This window comes from Propithecus coquereli, unplaced genomic scaffold (assembly GCF_000956105.1).
Source record: "Propithecus coquereli isolate 6110/MARCELLA unplaced genomic scaffold, Pcoq_1.0 Scaffold120, whole genome shotgun sequence".
NCBI lineage: Eukaryota > Metazoa > Chordata > Mammalia > Primates > Indriidae > Propithecus > Propithecus coquereli.
This window is the reverse complement of record NW_012136081.1, coordinates 4890350-4904154: the sequence shown is the minus strand read 5'-3', so window position 1 is coordinate 4904154 and position 13805 is coordinate 4890350. Positions and strand designations below refer to the sequence as shown.

At 59.1% G+C, this 13805-nt stretch overlaps 1 protein-coding gene across 5 annotated transcripts in view; it reads left to right on the top strand.

The window, feature by feature from the left end:
- Positions 1-3196, top strand: part of TPCN2 (two pore segment channel 2) — a 31769-nt gene extending 28573 nt beyond the window's left edge. For 3 of the 5 annotated variants that reach the window (XM_012665651.1, XM_012665649.1, XM_012665652.1), the window contains 4 exons: positions 294-375; positions 477-559; positions 1236-1317; positions 1706-2597. In XM_012665651.1, the coding sequence (XP_012521105.1) occupies positions 294-375; positions 477-559; positions 1236-1317; positions 1706-1891 (433 nt within the window). In that variant the 3' untranslated portion in view covers positions 1892-2597. Of the gene's footprint in view, positions 1-293; positions 376-476; positions 560-1235; positions 1318-1705 lie in introns of all 5 variants that reach the window. The other 2 variants (XM_012665653.1, XM_012665650.1) reach the window with 1 other exon arrangement.
- Positions 3197-13805: the final 10609 nt, after the last annotated feature.

The following is a 13805-nucleotide window of genomic DNA, read 5'->3' as shown; positions in this document are numbered from 1 at the left end:
GTTCCTTCGGCTTCTCAGGAGGGGAGCCGTGGCCTCCTGGTTCCTCATCTCCCAGCCCACATCCACCCTCCTTGGAGCCCTCCCTGGAGTCTGTGGAACATGCTTCCCACGGCCTGCTCAGAGCAGCACCCCCCAGGCCCCTCTTTGGACCTTCAGGCCAGGATGGGCCCACTGGCAGAGGACGGGTGTGAAGTGCCAGGCCTCAGAACCTAGAGCCCGAAAGCTGCCCCTGCCCCAGTGGGGTGTGCAGGTCCCTGGACCCCACCCTGACCCAGGTGTGCCCTGTCCACCAGCCTGGCCCCTGCCAATGGCTCGGTGCCCTGCGGGAGCTTCGAGCAGCTGGAGTACTGGGCCAACAACTTCGACGACTTTGCCGTGAGTCCTGCACCCTGCCCCAGACCTCTGCTCCCCCAGTTCCCCCTCCTGCCCCCTGTACCTTTCGGACCCTCCTGGACCTTGGTCTGCTGCCCCCACAGGCCGCCCTGATCACACTGTGGAACATAATGGTGGTGAACAACTGGCAGGTGTTCCTGGATGCGTATCGGCGCTACTCGGGCCCGTGAGTCCCCGTCCCCGACAGTGTGGATCGGAGTGAAGACTGGGGGCTCCCTCCCCTCCCGGTTTGGCGCAGGGAGTGGGTCCTTGCCAGGAAAGTCTGCCAGGGTGGCCCTGGGCTGGCCTCGTCCCTTCCCCGTCCCTGGCGCTGGCTGACGACTCTGGGCTGACACCTCCTGGGGGCAGTTGGTGCGTCTGGCTGGGGAATTTGGTAGGGTGGGGAAGCCCCTGACAGCTCAGGCCAGTCCCAGGGATGGTCATGGGTTTGAGTCCTGGCCCCACCTACTGCTGGCCGAGCTACCTGAGCTACTTGCTTGACGTTTCTGAGCTGTGGTTGGATCACCTGTGAAGTGGACGCAGTCACGTGCTCTATGCCTGTGGTCCCCAACTCGTGGCCCGCGGCTCAGTACTGGTCTGTGGCCTGTTATGAAATGGGCCGCTCATCACCGCCTGAGTTCCACACCCCTCCCCCGTGGCATCCCACCCCCCGTCCCTGGTCCATGGAAAAATTGCCTTCCATGAAACCAGTGTCTGGTGCCAAAGAGGTTGGGGACCGTTGCTCTACGTCACGGAGTCCCCAGGAGAGATTCAGTGAGAGCTGTCCCGGCCACGCGTCTTCATGTTTGAGTGATCTCACTCTGCTTATGGCGGCCCTGGGTGGGCCTCTTTCTCCTCTGCAGATGGTCCAAGATCTATTTTGTGTCGTGGTGGCTGGTGTCGTCTGTCATCTGGGTCAACCTGTTCCTCGCTCTGATTTTGGAGGTATCAGAAACCCCCGGGCAGGCTGTGCTAGCGGTAGGGGAGGGGCTGCGGCCTGGAGCTTTGATGGGAGAGTCCCTGCTGGGCCGGGGCTTGGCTAGGGGTCAGCACTGCTTGCCTTGACTGCTGGGGCCCGTGGGACGCTCCTGGCATTGGGCCTGTGGGGATTCTCCTGTGGGGATTCTCAGGCCCCCAGGGCTGCGGCTGAGGGAGGGACTCGAGTGTCTGGCCCTGGCAGGCGCCGGCAGTCCCATGGGGCCTGTGTCCGGGATGAGCTGCTCGGCCCCCGCAGGGGACACCAGGCCCACCCTGGAGGGGGCCAGGGAGGGGCGAGGCTGGTGTCACTCAGGGCCCACACTCATGGGCCCCCTCCCTCCCTCGTGCTTCCCAGAATTTCCTTCATAAGTGGGACCCCCAAAGTCACTTACAGCCCCTTGCTGGGACCGAGGAGGCCACCTACCAGCTGTCTGTGGAGCTCATGTTCAGGTTTGTGGGTGGGGAAGGTGCTTCCGTGTGGTCTCCTGGGGCGTGTAGCCAAGAGCTGGGGTGGGCAGGAGGTGGCAGGCAGGCCCTGTGACGGCCACCCTCCCCATCGGCCCCGTCACCTGGCCTCCCTCGCATGCCACAGGTGAGCAGGTGAGAGAAGCTCCGAGTGGGGTCAGGCTCGGGCTGCTGCCTCTGCTCCTGTGCTGGGGTTGTAGACTTTGCTCTGCGCTCAGAGTGAGCGTATTTGAGGAAGCTTCCTTCAGGTTCTGTTGGTCTCCAGGTCATCCTGTTGGATATAAAGAGGTGGCCCAAGGAAACTGCAGCCCTCTCACGACAACTTTGAGATTGTTCCTCTCCTAGTACAGAAAAGTGACTGGCCACCCAGAGCCCGCCCTGCCGTGGGGCCTCTGTTCCTTCTGTGGGGTTTGCTGTGTCACTGTAGCCGATCTCCACACAGTCCTGCCAGCCAGCGTGGAGAGGTGCCTTCTGGGCTTTTGAGATGCCACGTAAACCTTTCTCGTGTCTGTATCCATCCTGAAGCTGGGTCTGAGTCCCTGTGTCCCACGTCCTTGTCACACTCACTTTTGCACATGTCTCTGATGATCTCCAGGGAGAACCTCCTCTGTGGGGCACTTCGGAGGCTTTCTGATGAGTTCTGCTCACTCGTCCTTCTGCACGTGCCCAGGGTCTGTCTGCAGAGGCCTGTTAACCCCTCCTCCCCGACCCCACAGGGACATCCTGGAGGAGCCCAAGGAGGAGGAGCTGACCGAGAGGCTGAGCCGTCACCAGTACCTGCGGCTGTGCAGGTGACATCCAGGTTGCCTTCCCGGCTGGGGTGGCAGGAGAGAGATGCTGGCCTGTGGCAGGTGCTGGTCACCGAGGAGGCAGCTGGGCTGTGGCCAAGCAGGAAGAGACCTTTCCTTTGACAGACCACTTAGCTGGGGACAGGCAGAGCCTGGGGACGAGGAACCAAGTCCCTCAGGTATTGCCCAACGGAACCATCTACAGAACAGCCGCTGGCGCTTCAGGGCGGAGTCGCGCCATGCCGCTTTCTTCTATAAGCTGCTTCAGTGAGACTTACTTTTTAAATAAGCAAAGAGGTGACTCCACAGGGACCTTTTAAGACAGTTTGAAAAGCAAGAAGCAGTGGCCTTCCCCTTGTGCCCTGCAGCTTCTGTGGTGCCTTTGCTGCTGGTGGCCTTCAGGGACCAGAGGCCCACCTGGGGCCTGCACAGGTTAACCAGCAGATTTCCAGGACATTAAGGTTGGGATGCTGGTGGTTTTACATGAAGAGAACATTGACTGTGTCTTATTTAATGGCTTGTATGAATGTGATTGGGTGTGTTTCTTTAGGGGTAAGAATGCCAATAATTTTCATCAATAAGTTATATAAAGAATGGGATTGTCATTCTTACTTCAACATGACTCTGGTCCTACTTCGCTGGAGCAGGGTTGCTGGGTAAGGTTGATTAGGTTCTGTACTGCACGAGGGCACCTGGCTTTGAGGATGTGTCCTGGCGTGGGGCTGTCTACCTGCAGTGAGGGATGCCTTTTCTAGTTTGCACAAAAGCATGGTGGCCATCTACTTTGTGTGTCCTTGGTGTGTGACGGGGGCGGGGGGGCCTGGGGTGGGGTGGTGGGGAGAGTGAGCAGAGTGTGGAAAGCCACATTGTCACTTGATCCATGCTAGACTGTGATTGACAAATGGTTTCCTCATTTCAAGTGCCGGCACGAGTGATTGGCATCGTAGTCTGCGGAGTTCCCTGCTGAGCACGAGTGGAATCTTCATGGAAAGGCATGTCGGAGTGGCTGAGTGGCGGCTGGGGGCACCGCGGGGAAGTGAGGGCTCGGGTGCCGACTCCTGTAGGATGTGGTCTCTTGTCTTCCCCAGCTTGTCTGGGAAAAGGGAGTTGAGGAAGGTTTAACTAAAAACAGCTTCTAAAACATCTCAAAGCCCCAGGGCTCGGGTCCCGTAAACCTTGGGTGTACCCGTGCACACGTAGCTTGCGACTGATCCTGAAGTGGGTCTGGGACCCCGGGCGTTGACCTGACCACTCATGTTTGGGGTTCCTGTGGGGGCTGTGAGGACACTGCTGGCTGCCCCCTCTGCAGGCTGCCTTTGGGTCGGAGGACCTCAGGGAGCAGTGGGTTGGACGTCCACACCCAGCTCGCCTTGGCAGAGGCAGATGCTTCTCTCCGGGACGGGGTGGGGGCCCACCTTCCTCGCTGCTGTTAGCACTGTCTGTGTTCCCACGGCCCCCCACCCCCTTTCTGCTGGGGGTTGGGTGCCACCTAGTGGTGGGATGGGGTTAGGTGGCCTTATTTTTAATGCGAGGCGGACCCCATGACAGCATGACACCCAGAAATAACTCACGGAGACAGCGCTTCCTGCCTGGCCAGCTCCCCTCCTGGCCGGTGCCCTGTGTGCCTGCTGTCACCAGCGCGGCGGGAAGGGCTGGGCACTGGCAGGGTTGCTTCTGCGCAGTGGCCATGGGGCGGAAGTTCTTTTCCCGCCAGGGCAGGCAGCCCCCGCCTCTTGGTGCCTGCGTGGGGCTGGTGGGGCCTAATGACAAAGTCGCTGTGACTGAGATGGGGAGAGGCACAGGTCGAAGGTGAAGGTCGTGAATTTGTTTCTGCTCATGTTTAATAATAACGATGATGACGTGGAGACAGCAAACTCGGAGGACGGGTGCACGTGCAGTAAGAATAACTTCTCCTGAGTCACTTGCAGGTGGGGTGCAGTTCTGTCCCCTCCTCCCTCGGTGCTTTGGGGGGGTGTCCAACAAACAGGACGCCCTGCCGCAGAAGCACAGCCGTGGAAAGCGGGACGGGGACGCGGACGGGCTGCGGTCCTCCAAGGCTTCCGCGCTGGGAGCGTTGGTTCTATATCCCGCACGGCTTTGCGAGGCCGTCTCCTGGACCGTTGCTCCATTGTCCTGTTGAAGATGAGCCAGTGACTTTAGAGACTGGCCCCCAAATTGGGTTTGTGGGAGGTTTCCTCATGTGCTTAGATCGAGGTTCTGCCCTTTTTGCAGGGATGTCACAGAAGGCGCACTGCGTCCTGCCAGGGGGCGTGTTTCGCCTTCACGCCGGGGTCCACTCCCACCGCTTGCTCCAGCGCCAGCCTCCCGGTGGGGCGCGGGAGGTGCTGTGTGACTGTCCCGTTCCTCGTCAGACTGTCTTGTCTTCTGTTTTCCTCTCTACCCGCTTCCTGTCTTGCTTCCATCTGCGTGGATCTGGTGGGACAGGCCGCCGCTGTGCTTGCCCCGGTGCTCAAGCTGCCCTCACGTGGCCAGGGGGAGCCCCTCACCTAGCGTTTGTGTCCCGCTGCCGTGAGCCTGCCGTTCTGCCGGCGTTTCTGTACTTCCTGGCACGAAAGGATGTTCAGGGCTCATTTTATTCCTTCTTCGCCCCATGCCTTCCATTCGCTGGGATGAGCCGCTTCTCCTGGGAGCCCTGTCCCTTCTGTACACGGAGAACAGCGTCTGGGAACCAAGACGTGGGTGTGAAGCGCACTTGTGGCCACTGGGGCGTTGCTGTGCCCAGGTGCCGTCGGTGGACAGAGCTGGGGGTGAGACACGCGTGTACGCACCTCTCTCCTACATCTGTCCACAGCTGTGAGGTTACACCAGTACCTCCAGCTCAGTCCAGCGCCACCGGGTACCATTCCGGTTCTCTCTCTCCATAGTAGGGCTCTTCTCTGAATGGTTCTCATTCTCCTTCATCTATCTGATCAGTTTCCCTGCGGATAGGTCTCCTGTCACCCCCCGCCCTGCCCTGAGATGTCGTCCTCACCCGACTTGGGCTCTGACCCTCACACTGAGATGCCCCTCTGCGTAGACGCCTCCTACCAAAGCCTCCAGGAAACAGCTTTCCAGCAGCAGAAGTTACTGTTTTAATTAGGAACAGGAAACCCTACATTCTCCTGGAGCTCCCGGTCAGCTCATTAGGACTCAGTAAGGCAGCAAGTAAACAGGTGAATAGAAATAGCGTTAGAAGAAACGTACCGCTTTGTTCCCAATGTGATTGTCTGTATAGAAAAGCCAACGATGATAGCAAGAATTCAGCAGAATGGCCTGCTGTAAGATTGTAGTGAAATCAACTGCTTTTGTAAATACTAGCAACAAACTCATAAACTGTGTATTTAGAGACACCATTTACATAGGAGTAAAAATCTTTTGGGTCCATAAAAGTAAATTGAATGAGAAATGTTCAAGGTCTATATACAGAAAACTATAAAACTTCGTTCAAGCCCACTATGTAGAGTCGAATACCGGAGACTATTGTATCATGTTAACAAGTCACCACATGCCCAGTAACTTGCCACAGCCCCGCTCACTAGCTCGAAGTGCAGGTCAGAGGTCAGGCATGGCCCAGTGCGCCCTCTGCGCAGGTCTCCGGGGTCGCGGCATCGGCCTGGCTGTGATCCGCCTGGAGGCTCTGTGTGGGATCTGCTTCCAAGCTCACTCCGGCTGTTGGCCGAGTCCAGTCACCTGCAGCTGTGGGACTGTCATTCCCGCTTCTCTTCTGGCAGCCAGCGGGCGCTGCTCTCAGGAACCGGGAGCCGCCTGCGTTCTCTGCCACACGGCCCCCTCGTCTTCAACGTCAGCAGCAGAGAACCTGCCTCACACGGAAGCCCCCTCTTCCTGCAGGAAGAGCCGGTGCCTCTGAAGCTCCACCTGATTAGGTCCGACCCGCCAGGCGTCTTCAAGTCAGCTGTGCCACAGAACAGAAGCCAAGCCCAGGGGTGGCGTCATACTCACGGGTTCCACCTGCACCCGAGGGCGGAGATGACGTGCGGGTGAGGGGCACTGGGGCACCGGGAACCTGCCCACCGCGGAGTTCCCGTCGTCACCGGCAGACAGAGTCTCTACTGGAGATGTTAGTCTTCCCCAGTTGGACCCACGTTCACTATAGTTGTAGACGCAGGGCCATTTTTCCCATGGAATTTGAAAAGCTGGTTGAAAAATGTCCATGAAAGTGCAAAAACAAGAATAGCCACGTCCTTTCTGTAGAAGAGGAAAGTTGAAGGCATTGCTCTGTCGTCGTCCCTAACTTTTGGGAAAGGTGCAGGGACAAATCGGCTAACGGGGGAGGGCCCAGAAGTGGCTCTGTACAAATGGAGAGGATCGGCGGCGAAGGGATGGGTTATCCAATAAATGGTGCCGGGAATTCCAACCGACGTGGGAAAAGAACGACGAGATAAGATTCCTATTTCACACCTAACACAAAAGTGCATACCGGCTGGATTGAGGGCTTGTGGTGAAAAGCAAACTTTAGAACATTTAGAAGACAATATAGGAAAGAAAAATGGATGAACTCAGGATGTTTCAATTGAGAACTTCTTTCTTTAAAAGATTTCATAGACAGGCAAGCCACAAACTGGGAGAAGATATTGTAACAGATACAACTGATTAAGGACTTACATCTATCTAGACCACATCAGAGCTCCCACAAATTAGCGAAAAAGAAAACCAGTGGGAAATGGCTTTTCACAGACAAGCAAACACGCAGTTCCACAGTGACACGAGAAGACGCCCCATCTCACTAGTAATTAGGAATATGCAAAGTAAAATAGAAACGATACATTTCACTCGGTCAGAATTGAAGAAGTTGGACAATCTGGATTGTTGGGACTTTTATATATTCTTGGAGGAGATTTAAGTTGAAGCCACCTCTTTTTTGGCATTATTGTAGTTGAACATGTCATACCTTATTAACAGTACTCGCTGGATACACTCTTGTGTGAAACGCCTGCCCACGTGCACCAGGAGACGGGTAGGCTGTTCAGCAGAGTGTCAGCACCAGCGACAAGCTGGACGCGGCCTGCACGTCCTCAGCGGAGTGTCCGTGCGTGGAGGCGTTGACGCGATCGAATACCATGCAGCAGCCAGCGCGGGTGGACTCCAGCTGCAGACACCTACATGGAAGACTCAGAGAAATAATGCTGAGTGAACGAGTTCCAGAAGTCTCCACACAGCACGATATTTACGTAAAATTCAAAACCGGAGTTCAAAGATGTACCGTACAGGCACGCATACGTTGGTGGTGATGACTTAAAACGCAAGGGAATGAGACGCCTACAGTCTAGGGGAGTGGCACCTCCTGGGGACACGGGACGGCTGGGAAGGAGCATGCGGACGTGTGCAAGTTCCGTGGCTGGGCGGGGCCTGTGGTCATGCTATTAAACTTTATGACGGGTGCGTGTTGTGCGTGCTTTTGCCCGTGCCACATGCTAAAATGCAGTGAAGGACGGTGAGAGGCGAGGGATCGCAGAGGTGAGCGTGGACGACTCCCCGAGGAATTGCGTTGCGAACGGGAGCTGGTCGCGGGGGTGGCTGTGGTGGAGGACGTGGGGCCAAGAGAATTTCGTGGTGGTTTTCACACGGGAGGGAACCGTGGGAGCTGGCGGGAGGACCCAGGTCACAGTGAGCAGGCCGATGGTGCAGGAGCGAGAAGGCGAGTCGCCCGCACCCGTGGGTAAGCCCGTGGGCAGCCACGAAGGCGCAGGGTGTTGCCCGGCTGCGGCAGGAGGTGTGGCTCGGCTCCGAGAGCAGCACGGCAGGGGTGGGTGGGCTGGGAGGCCTCCGTGCCCAGGGCTCAGGCGTAGGCTTGGCCGGGCCAGGGGCTTCTGCTGGCTCCGAATGCCTTGCGTCCCCAGGGAAGTGGTCAGTGGCCATCGAGGTCCTCTCCTGGGCTCCCTCCCGCGTGCTGTTCCCTGGCGCAGGTGGCTGGACGGGGCCCAGGAGCTGTGCCCAGTCTGTCGCTGGGACCTCAGAGCATGGTCTTAGCAAGTGGGTCTGGGGCCTTTCATGTGGTCTCTGCCACTCGGCACAGCAGGAGGAATCTCCTCTTTCACCAGAACGGCCTGGATTGAGTTTCCTGCCTCTGAGATAATCGGTGTTCTTAGGAAAAGGTTAGAACAATTCCTTGCTTAAAACAAAACAAAACAAAAAAACCCCAAGTGGGACACGGGCACACCGCACTGCTCTCGAAAATCAAAGGCGGAGGCGTGGGCTCAGACAACGCCCTCACATCAAAGTGGCCGGCAGGGGCCCAGGGCAGCGGGCGGGCGGCCCTTAGCTCTTGGTCACATTTTGGGGGGGCCGAGCTATTCTTCTAGGTAATTCAAGCCTCTCAGGGCAGCGGGGCCCACACCTGTGGGCGGCTGGCAGGCCTGGCTGCCTCCCTGGTTCTGACAGCAGTTGGCTAATCTACGTCTTGGCCCGGGCCTGTCCCCAGCAACACCTGTCGCCAGGTGAGCCAGACCTGCCTCCCTGCCTCCTTGGCCCTGCAGGTTGTGGCCTTTCTAATAACAGCTAGCTGGCAGCTTGACTTGCGAGGTAGACAGGAGCCTGGTAGCCAAGTCCACGGCGACTGTTCTGTGGCCGCATTTACTTCCGAAGCCTGGCACTGCGAAGCGCCGGGCAAGCGGCCTCACCAGGCCTGCCGGACTTGAGCGTGCATCAGCTTTCCCTGACCTGGGCTCCTCCCACCCCCCCGCCGGAGTTTCTGACTTAGACTGTCACGGTGAGGCCTGAGAATCCACATTCACAGCAAGTTCCAGGTACCGCCGCCCCTGGCAGGGAGACAGCGCCGGCAGAGCTGGCCCAGGCAGCCGAGACTCGCCTCCCTCCTCACCTCCTTTCCCTCCTGTTTTCTTTTGGCAAATGCGTAAGGAGCACCCACGGCTGCTGGTGGTGAAGTTTTAAAAAGTAATGTCTTGGGAGGGTCAGTTATAGAAAGGCCCCTGGATCTGGGTGGTCAGAATTGCCCAGACGGTCCTCTCTGGGCAGAGGCATCGGGGACAGATGCTGGCAGGCACGTGGCTTGGCCAGCAGGGTCGCCTCAGCTCGGGGTCTGTGTGCAAACTGCACCACTGGACGTGGGGAACCTGGCTGGACCGTGCCATGCCCAGGGACAAGGACATCAACACAAGCCCCTGGGCACGAAGAGGGCAGAGGTGGGGCCCCATGGGATCCCCCATGGGATCTGGCGAGTCCCACCTGCGGCTCCCTCCTGTGCTCTTGTCACCTCCACTTGCCCTTTGAGGCGGCGCTGTGTCCCTGTTCACCCCTCTGCTCCCAGGGCTGGTGCTCCGTGAATACCTGCGAGTGCATGAATTTGTACGTGTTCACGCCATCTGATGCCGGGAAGGACAGAAGCTGTCCTCACATCTGATGCTGTAGCATTCGCTGCACAGATACTCACCAGGGGCTGCTGTAGCCAGGCTTGTGGAGCTCACATTCTCACCCTGATGTACCAGTGGGGTGACAACAGAGAAAAGGCTGGGCCAGGAGGAGGAAGGAGAGGCTGGATATGCATCCTGAAGACCCACTATTACTCCAGGCCAGCTCAGAGCTTCCTGGCAGCCTCTGGGAAAAGGGAAAAGGTTTCTGCCTGAGGAAGCCCACTGTGGTGACTGAGGCTTCTTGGTGGAGACGTGCTTGTGTGGGCCCCCGGTCAGAGGCTGCTGCCCAGTGCGGGCTGATCCCAGCCCCACGTGGGGAAACATCTCCGGGAAGTGAGCTGGGGTCTGCAGAACCCTCGGTGGTGGTGTCCGCATGCTCTGAAGGCTCGTCGTGGGAGGCCCATGAGGGGAGGGTGTGAGAGCACCTTCTAGTCTGCAGAGCAGGGAACGCGTGGAGGCTTCGGGATTTTATTTCTCTTAAAGGGACCCTCAGGAAAATAATGGCAATAATCGGTGGCAATATAAGTCACGTTACTGAATGCTGCTCTCTGCCACGTGCTTTTCTGAGCCCTGTGTGTGCCAGCAGATGGACTGACTTAATCATTCAGAAGCCACTGGCTGTGGGACTACTGACAGGTGGGGAAACCGAGACACAGAGGGGTGGGTAACTTGCCAAGGTCGCCTAGCTGGTAAACGGTGTGGCCATCCCTCTGCCCCTGGCCCCGCCTTCTCTGCGTGCACTGGCACATTAGCGTGAGAATGCGAGGTCCCTGGGGCGCGCTCACAGTGGCCCCTGATAAATATTTATGGAGTGAGCACTACAGCGTCACGCGCAACTTAGGGGATGGCCTTGCCCCCTCCACCGCCGGCTGGCTGCAGTCCCGATGGGCTCCGTGTGTCACTGCAGAAGGTGGCAGGTGATGCCCATGACAAGGCATCCTGTGGGGGCAGGCTGGTCTCCTTGGGATGTTCTCCCGTCTTGGCCACGGCCCCAAGGAACTCGGGGCGCCCGGCCTGGAGGCTGAGGCCCAGGTGTGGGCCTCGCTGAGGCCCAGGTGTGGGCCTCGCCTGCTGCCCGCCGTGTCTTGGACTTGCAGTTAGCTTTGCCCGGCAGCCGGTGCCTGTTTTGGAAAAGGATATGCGTGGTTGGAAGAGGGATGGCGAGGAAGCCCAGTGAGCCGACCCCGGCGTGGTATGCGCACTTTTCAACACCAGGTCCAATCTTCAGAGCTCTTGTACAAGTGAGGAAACTGAGGCACAAGGAGGTTCAGGGACCCAAGCTGATAGGTGGCAAAGAGGAGCGTGAGCCCAGGGCTGTCATGGAGGCCCAGGGTCCCTCACCCTGCTGACCCCATGCCGTGGCCATGGACTTCTCACATGGTGGCTCCTGGGTCTCCAGTCCTTGGCTCAGCCATGGTGACTGTGGTCTTGGTGGACCACCAGCTGCTCCACACTTGTGTCCTTGGCTGTCAAGCAGGCCTCCCGGTGCACCCCCAGCAGCTGAGGCAGGGTGGGGCTCTGGGTGCACTGGCTCTGGAATGGCTACTCCTTCTGTCGGGGTCCCTCCACCAACACCCCACCGCCCAGCACCGGGCACTGGTGATACCTGGCTGATCTCCTGCACCTGGAAGCCTGGGAGCTTCCTCGGGGGCCCCACCAGCCCCCTCTGCAAGCACTGGGGGGAGCCCAGGCTGATGGGCACCCCATCTGGGGTTCACCCCCTGACCTGACTGCTTTGCCTGCAGGCTTTCGTGAGCTCCTCGGACGGGGTCATGGGGTGGGGGTGGGCCCAGTGCTGGACACGGGGGTCATAGGGGGAGGGCCGTGGCACCCCTAGAGAAGGCAGTTCTGGGTCAAGGGGTTTCTCAGAGGCCAGGGAAACACCAGAGACTGTAGAATTTTAGATCTGGAGTCACCTTAGAAATCCCCAAGCCCAACCTCCTTGTCTTACAGATAGGGAGACTGAGGCCAGAGAGGACAGGTGGGCGGCTGTCCTGGCCCAGACAGGACAGAACCTGGGTCACCTCGTCCTCCTCCCGCCCTGAGCACACACCTGCCATGGCTGCTGGGCGGGGTGGGGTCCCTGCCCCCGAGGAGCTCGGCACCTGCTTCCTGGTGTCCGGCAAAAGCGGGAAGATGAAGGCAGAGGTCAGAGTGATGTGGCCACAGCCAAGGAATGTCTGGAGCGACCAGGGGCCGAAGGCACAAGGAAGGACCCTCCCCCTGGAGCCCCTGAAGTGGGCGTGGCCTGGACACTGATTTTGGACTTCCGGTCTCCAAAGTGTGGGAGATAAATCTCTGTTGTTCTGAGCCCCCAGTTCGTGGTGGTGTGTCGTGTCGTGGTGGTTTGTCATGGCAGACCCAGGCTGGGACAGCCCCCGGGACAGTGCTAGTTAGCGGAGCTCCTTCCTGCCGAGCTATACCGAGACCTGGGATGGCAAACTCCAGGCAGTTAAGACCCGTTGCACGGGGCTAGTGCTAAGAGAATACAATCAAATCAAAACTATTTTATACTTCTATTTCCTGCTGCTTCTCCTTGCAGTGACCCAAGGAAACTTCTGGAATGCATCCTGGGTCCAGGGAGTTTCCTGAGGGCTTGCAGCCTAGAGTCTGTTCAGAGGGGACACCTCTCCCTTGGTCTTGTTTGGAAGCAGTGGCCTTACAGGCGCCTGAGCCTGGGCAGGGACCCAGCTGGGCAGAGGGGTGCTCTGTGGTGACTTCTGGGTCTGCCCTGGCCCCAAGGCAGGGTCCACGAGGCTGGCACATGGCTGGGAGGTGCTGGTGCAGAGCTGCCGGTGGAGCAATCTGCCACTCTGGGTATGGCCCTGGGAGCGCAATGGTCTGGGGACCTTGCAGGAGGCCCAGTGGCTCATTCACAGGCTTGTCAGTCACCTGCAGAACTTGTGCCGTGAGCCAGGCGTGGAGGGGACAGGCTTGGGTTTGCCCCCAGCTCTGCAGGTACCTGCTGTGCCGGGCCCTTCTCTCCCCTGGCCCAGGCTCCCGGTGCACGAGACAGGACGGCAGCCCACCTCCCCTGGGCTTGCACGCAGGTGCTGGGTCCTGCGCTCACCTCGTCTCAGGGGTGGAGGCGCCACCTGCTGAGGAAGCCCCCATTATGCAGAGCAGTGCCCCGCCCTGGTGAGGAGAGCACGGGAAACAGCACCGCACTGCAGACGCGCAGCCAGGCGCAGGCGCCGATGCCTGAGCTGGTCCGAGAGGGGCCTGGGTCAGGCTGGCGTCACTGGAACCTGTGAACCCGCGAGAAGTCCGCAGAGCTGGCTTCCGTGACAGGAAACGCTAGCTCTTCGTGCTGCCCCTGCCGGCAATGGGCTGGGGGGCCCGGAGGTGATTTGCATACAGGCCCCAAAGAGGACCAGCACGTCCAGAGGCAGGACCAGGTAGAGGGCCAGGTAGCATAGCACACCTGGGAGAGGTTGCCCCAGGGCTCACGCAGTACCTGGGTGGGCCAGCGGAGGGCAGCAGAGCTCCAGCGGTGGGCCACCTGGGTGGCCTGGCCCCGGCCCCCTCCTCACTTCCCCACTCAGCACCAGGAGGGCAGGGGCAGTCACCCTAGACTGGAACTTTCTTCCCTCCCTTCTCCACTAAGGCGCTTCCTCCTCCTGGCAGCCTTCCTTGACCCCTAGGCCTGGGAACCTCATCTGGGCTGTCACAGCTTTTGCCTAAGGGATGCTAGGGGAGCCTGCGAGGTGGCAGTGACAGTGACATGAGGTTCTAGGCTGGGGGGTGGAGGGCAGCCTGCCCCTTACTGGCGGAGGGTGTGATGGGGTGGCCCCGACACCCTGGAGTCTGGGTG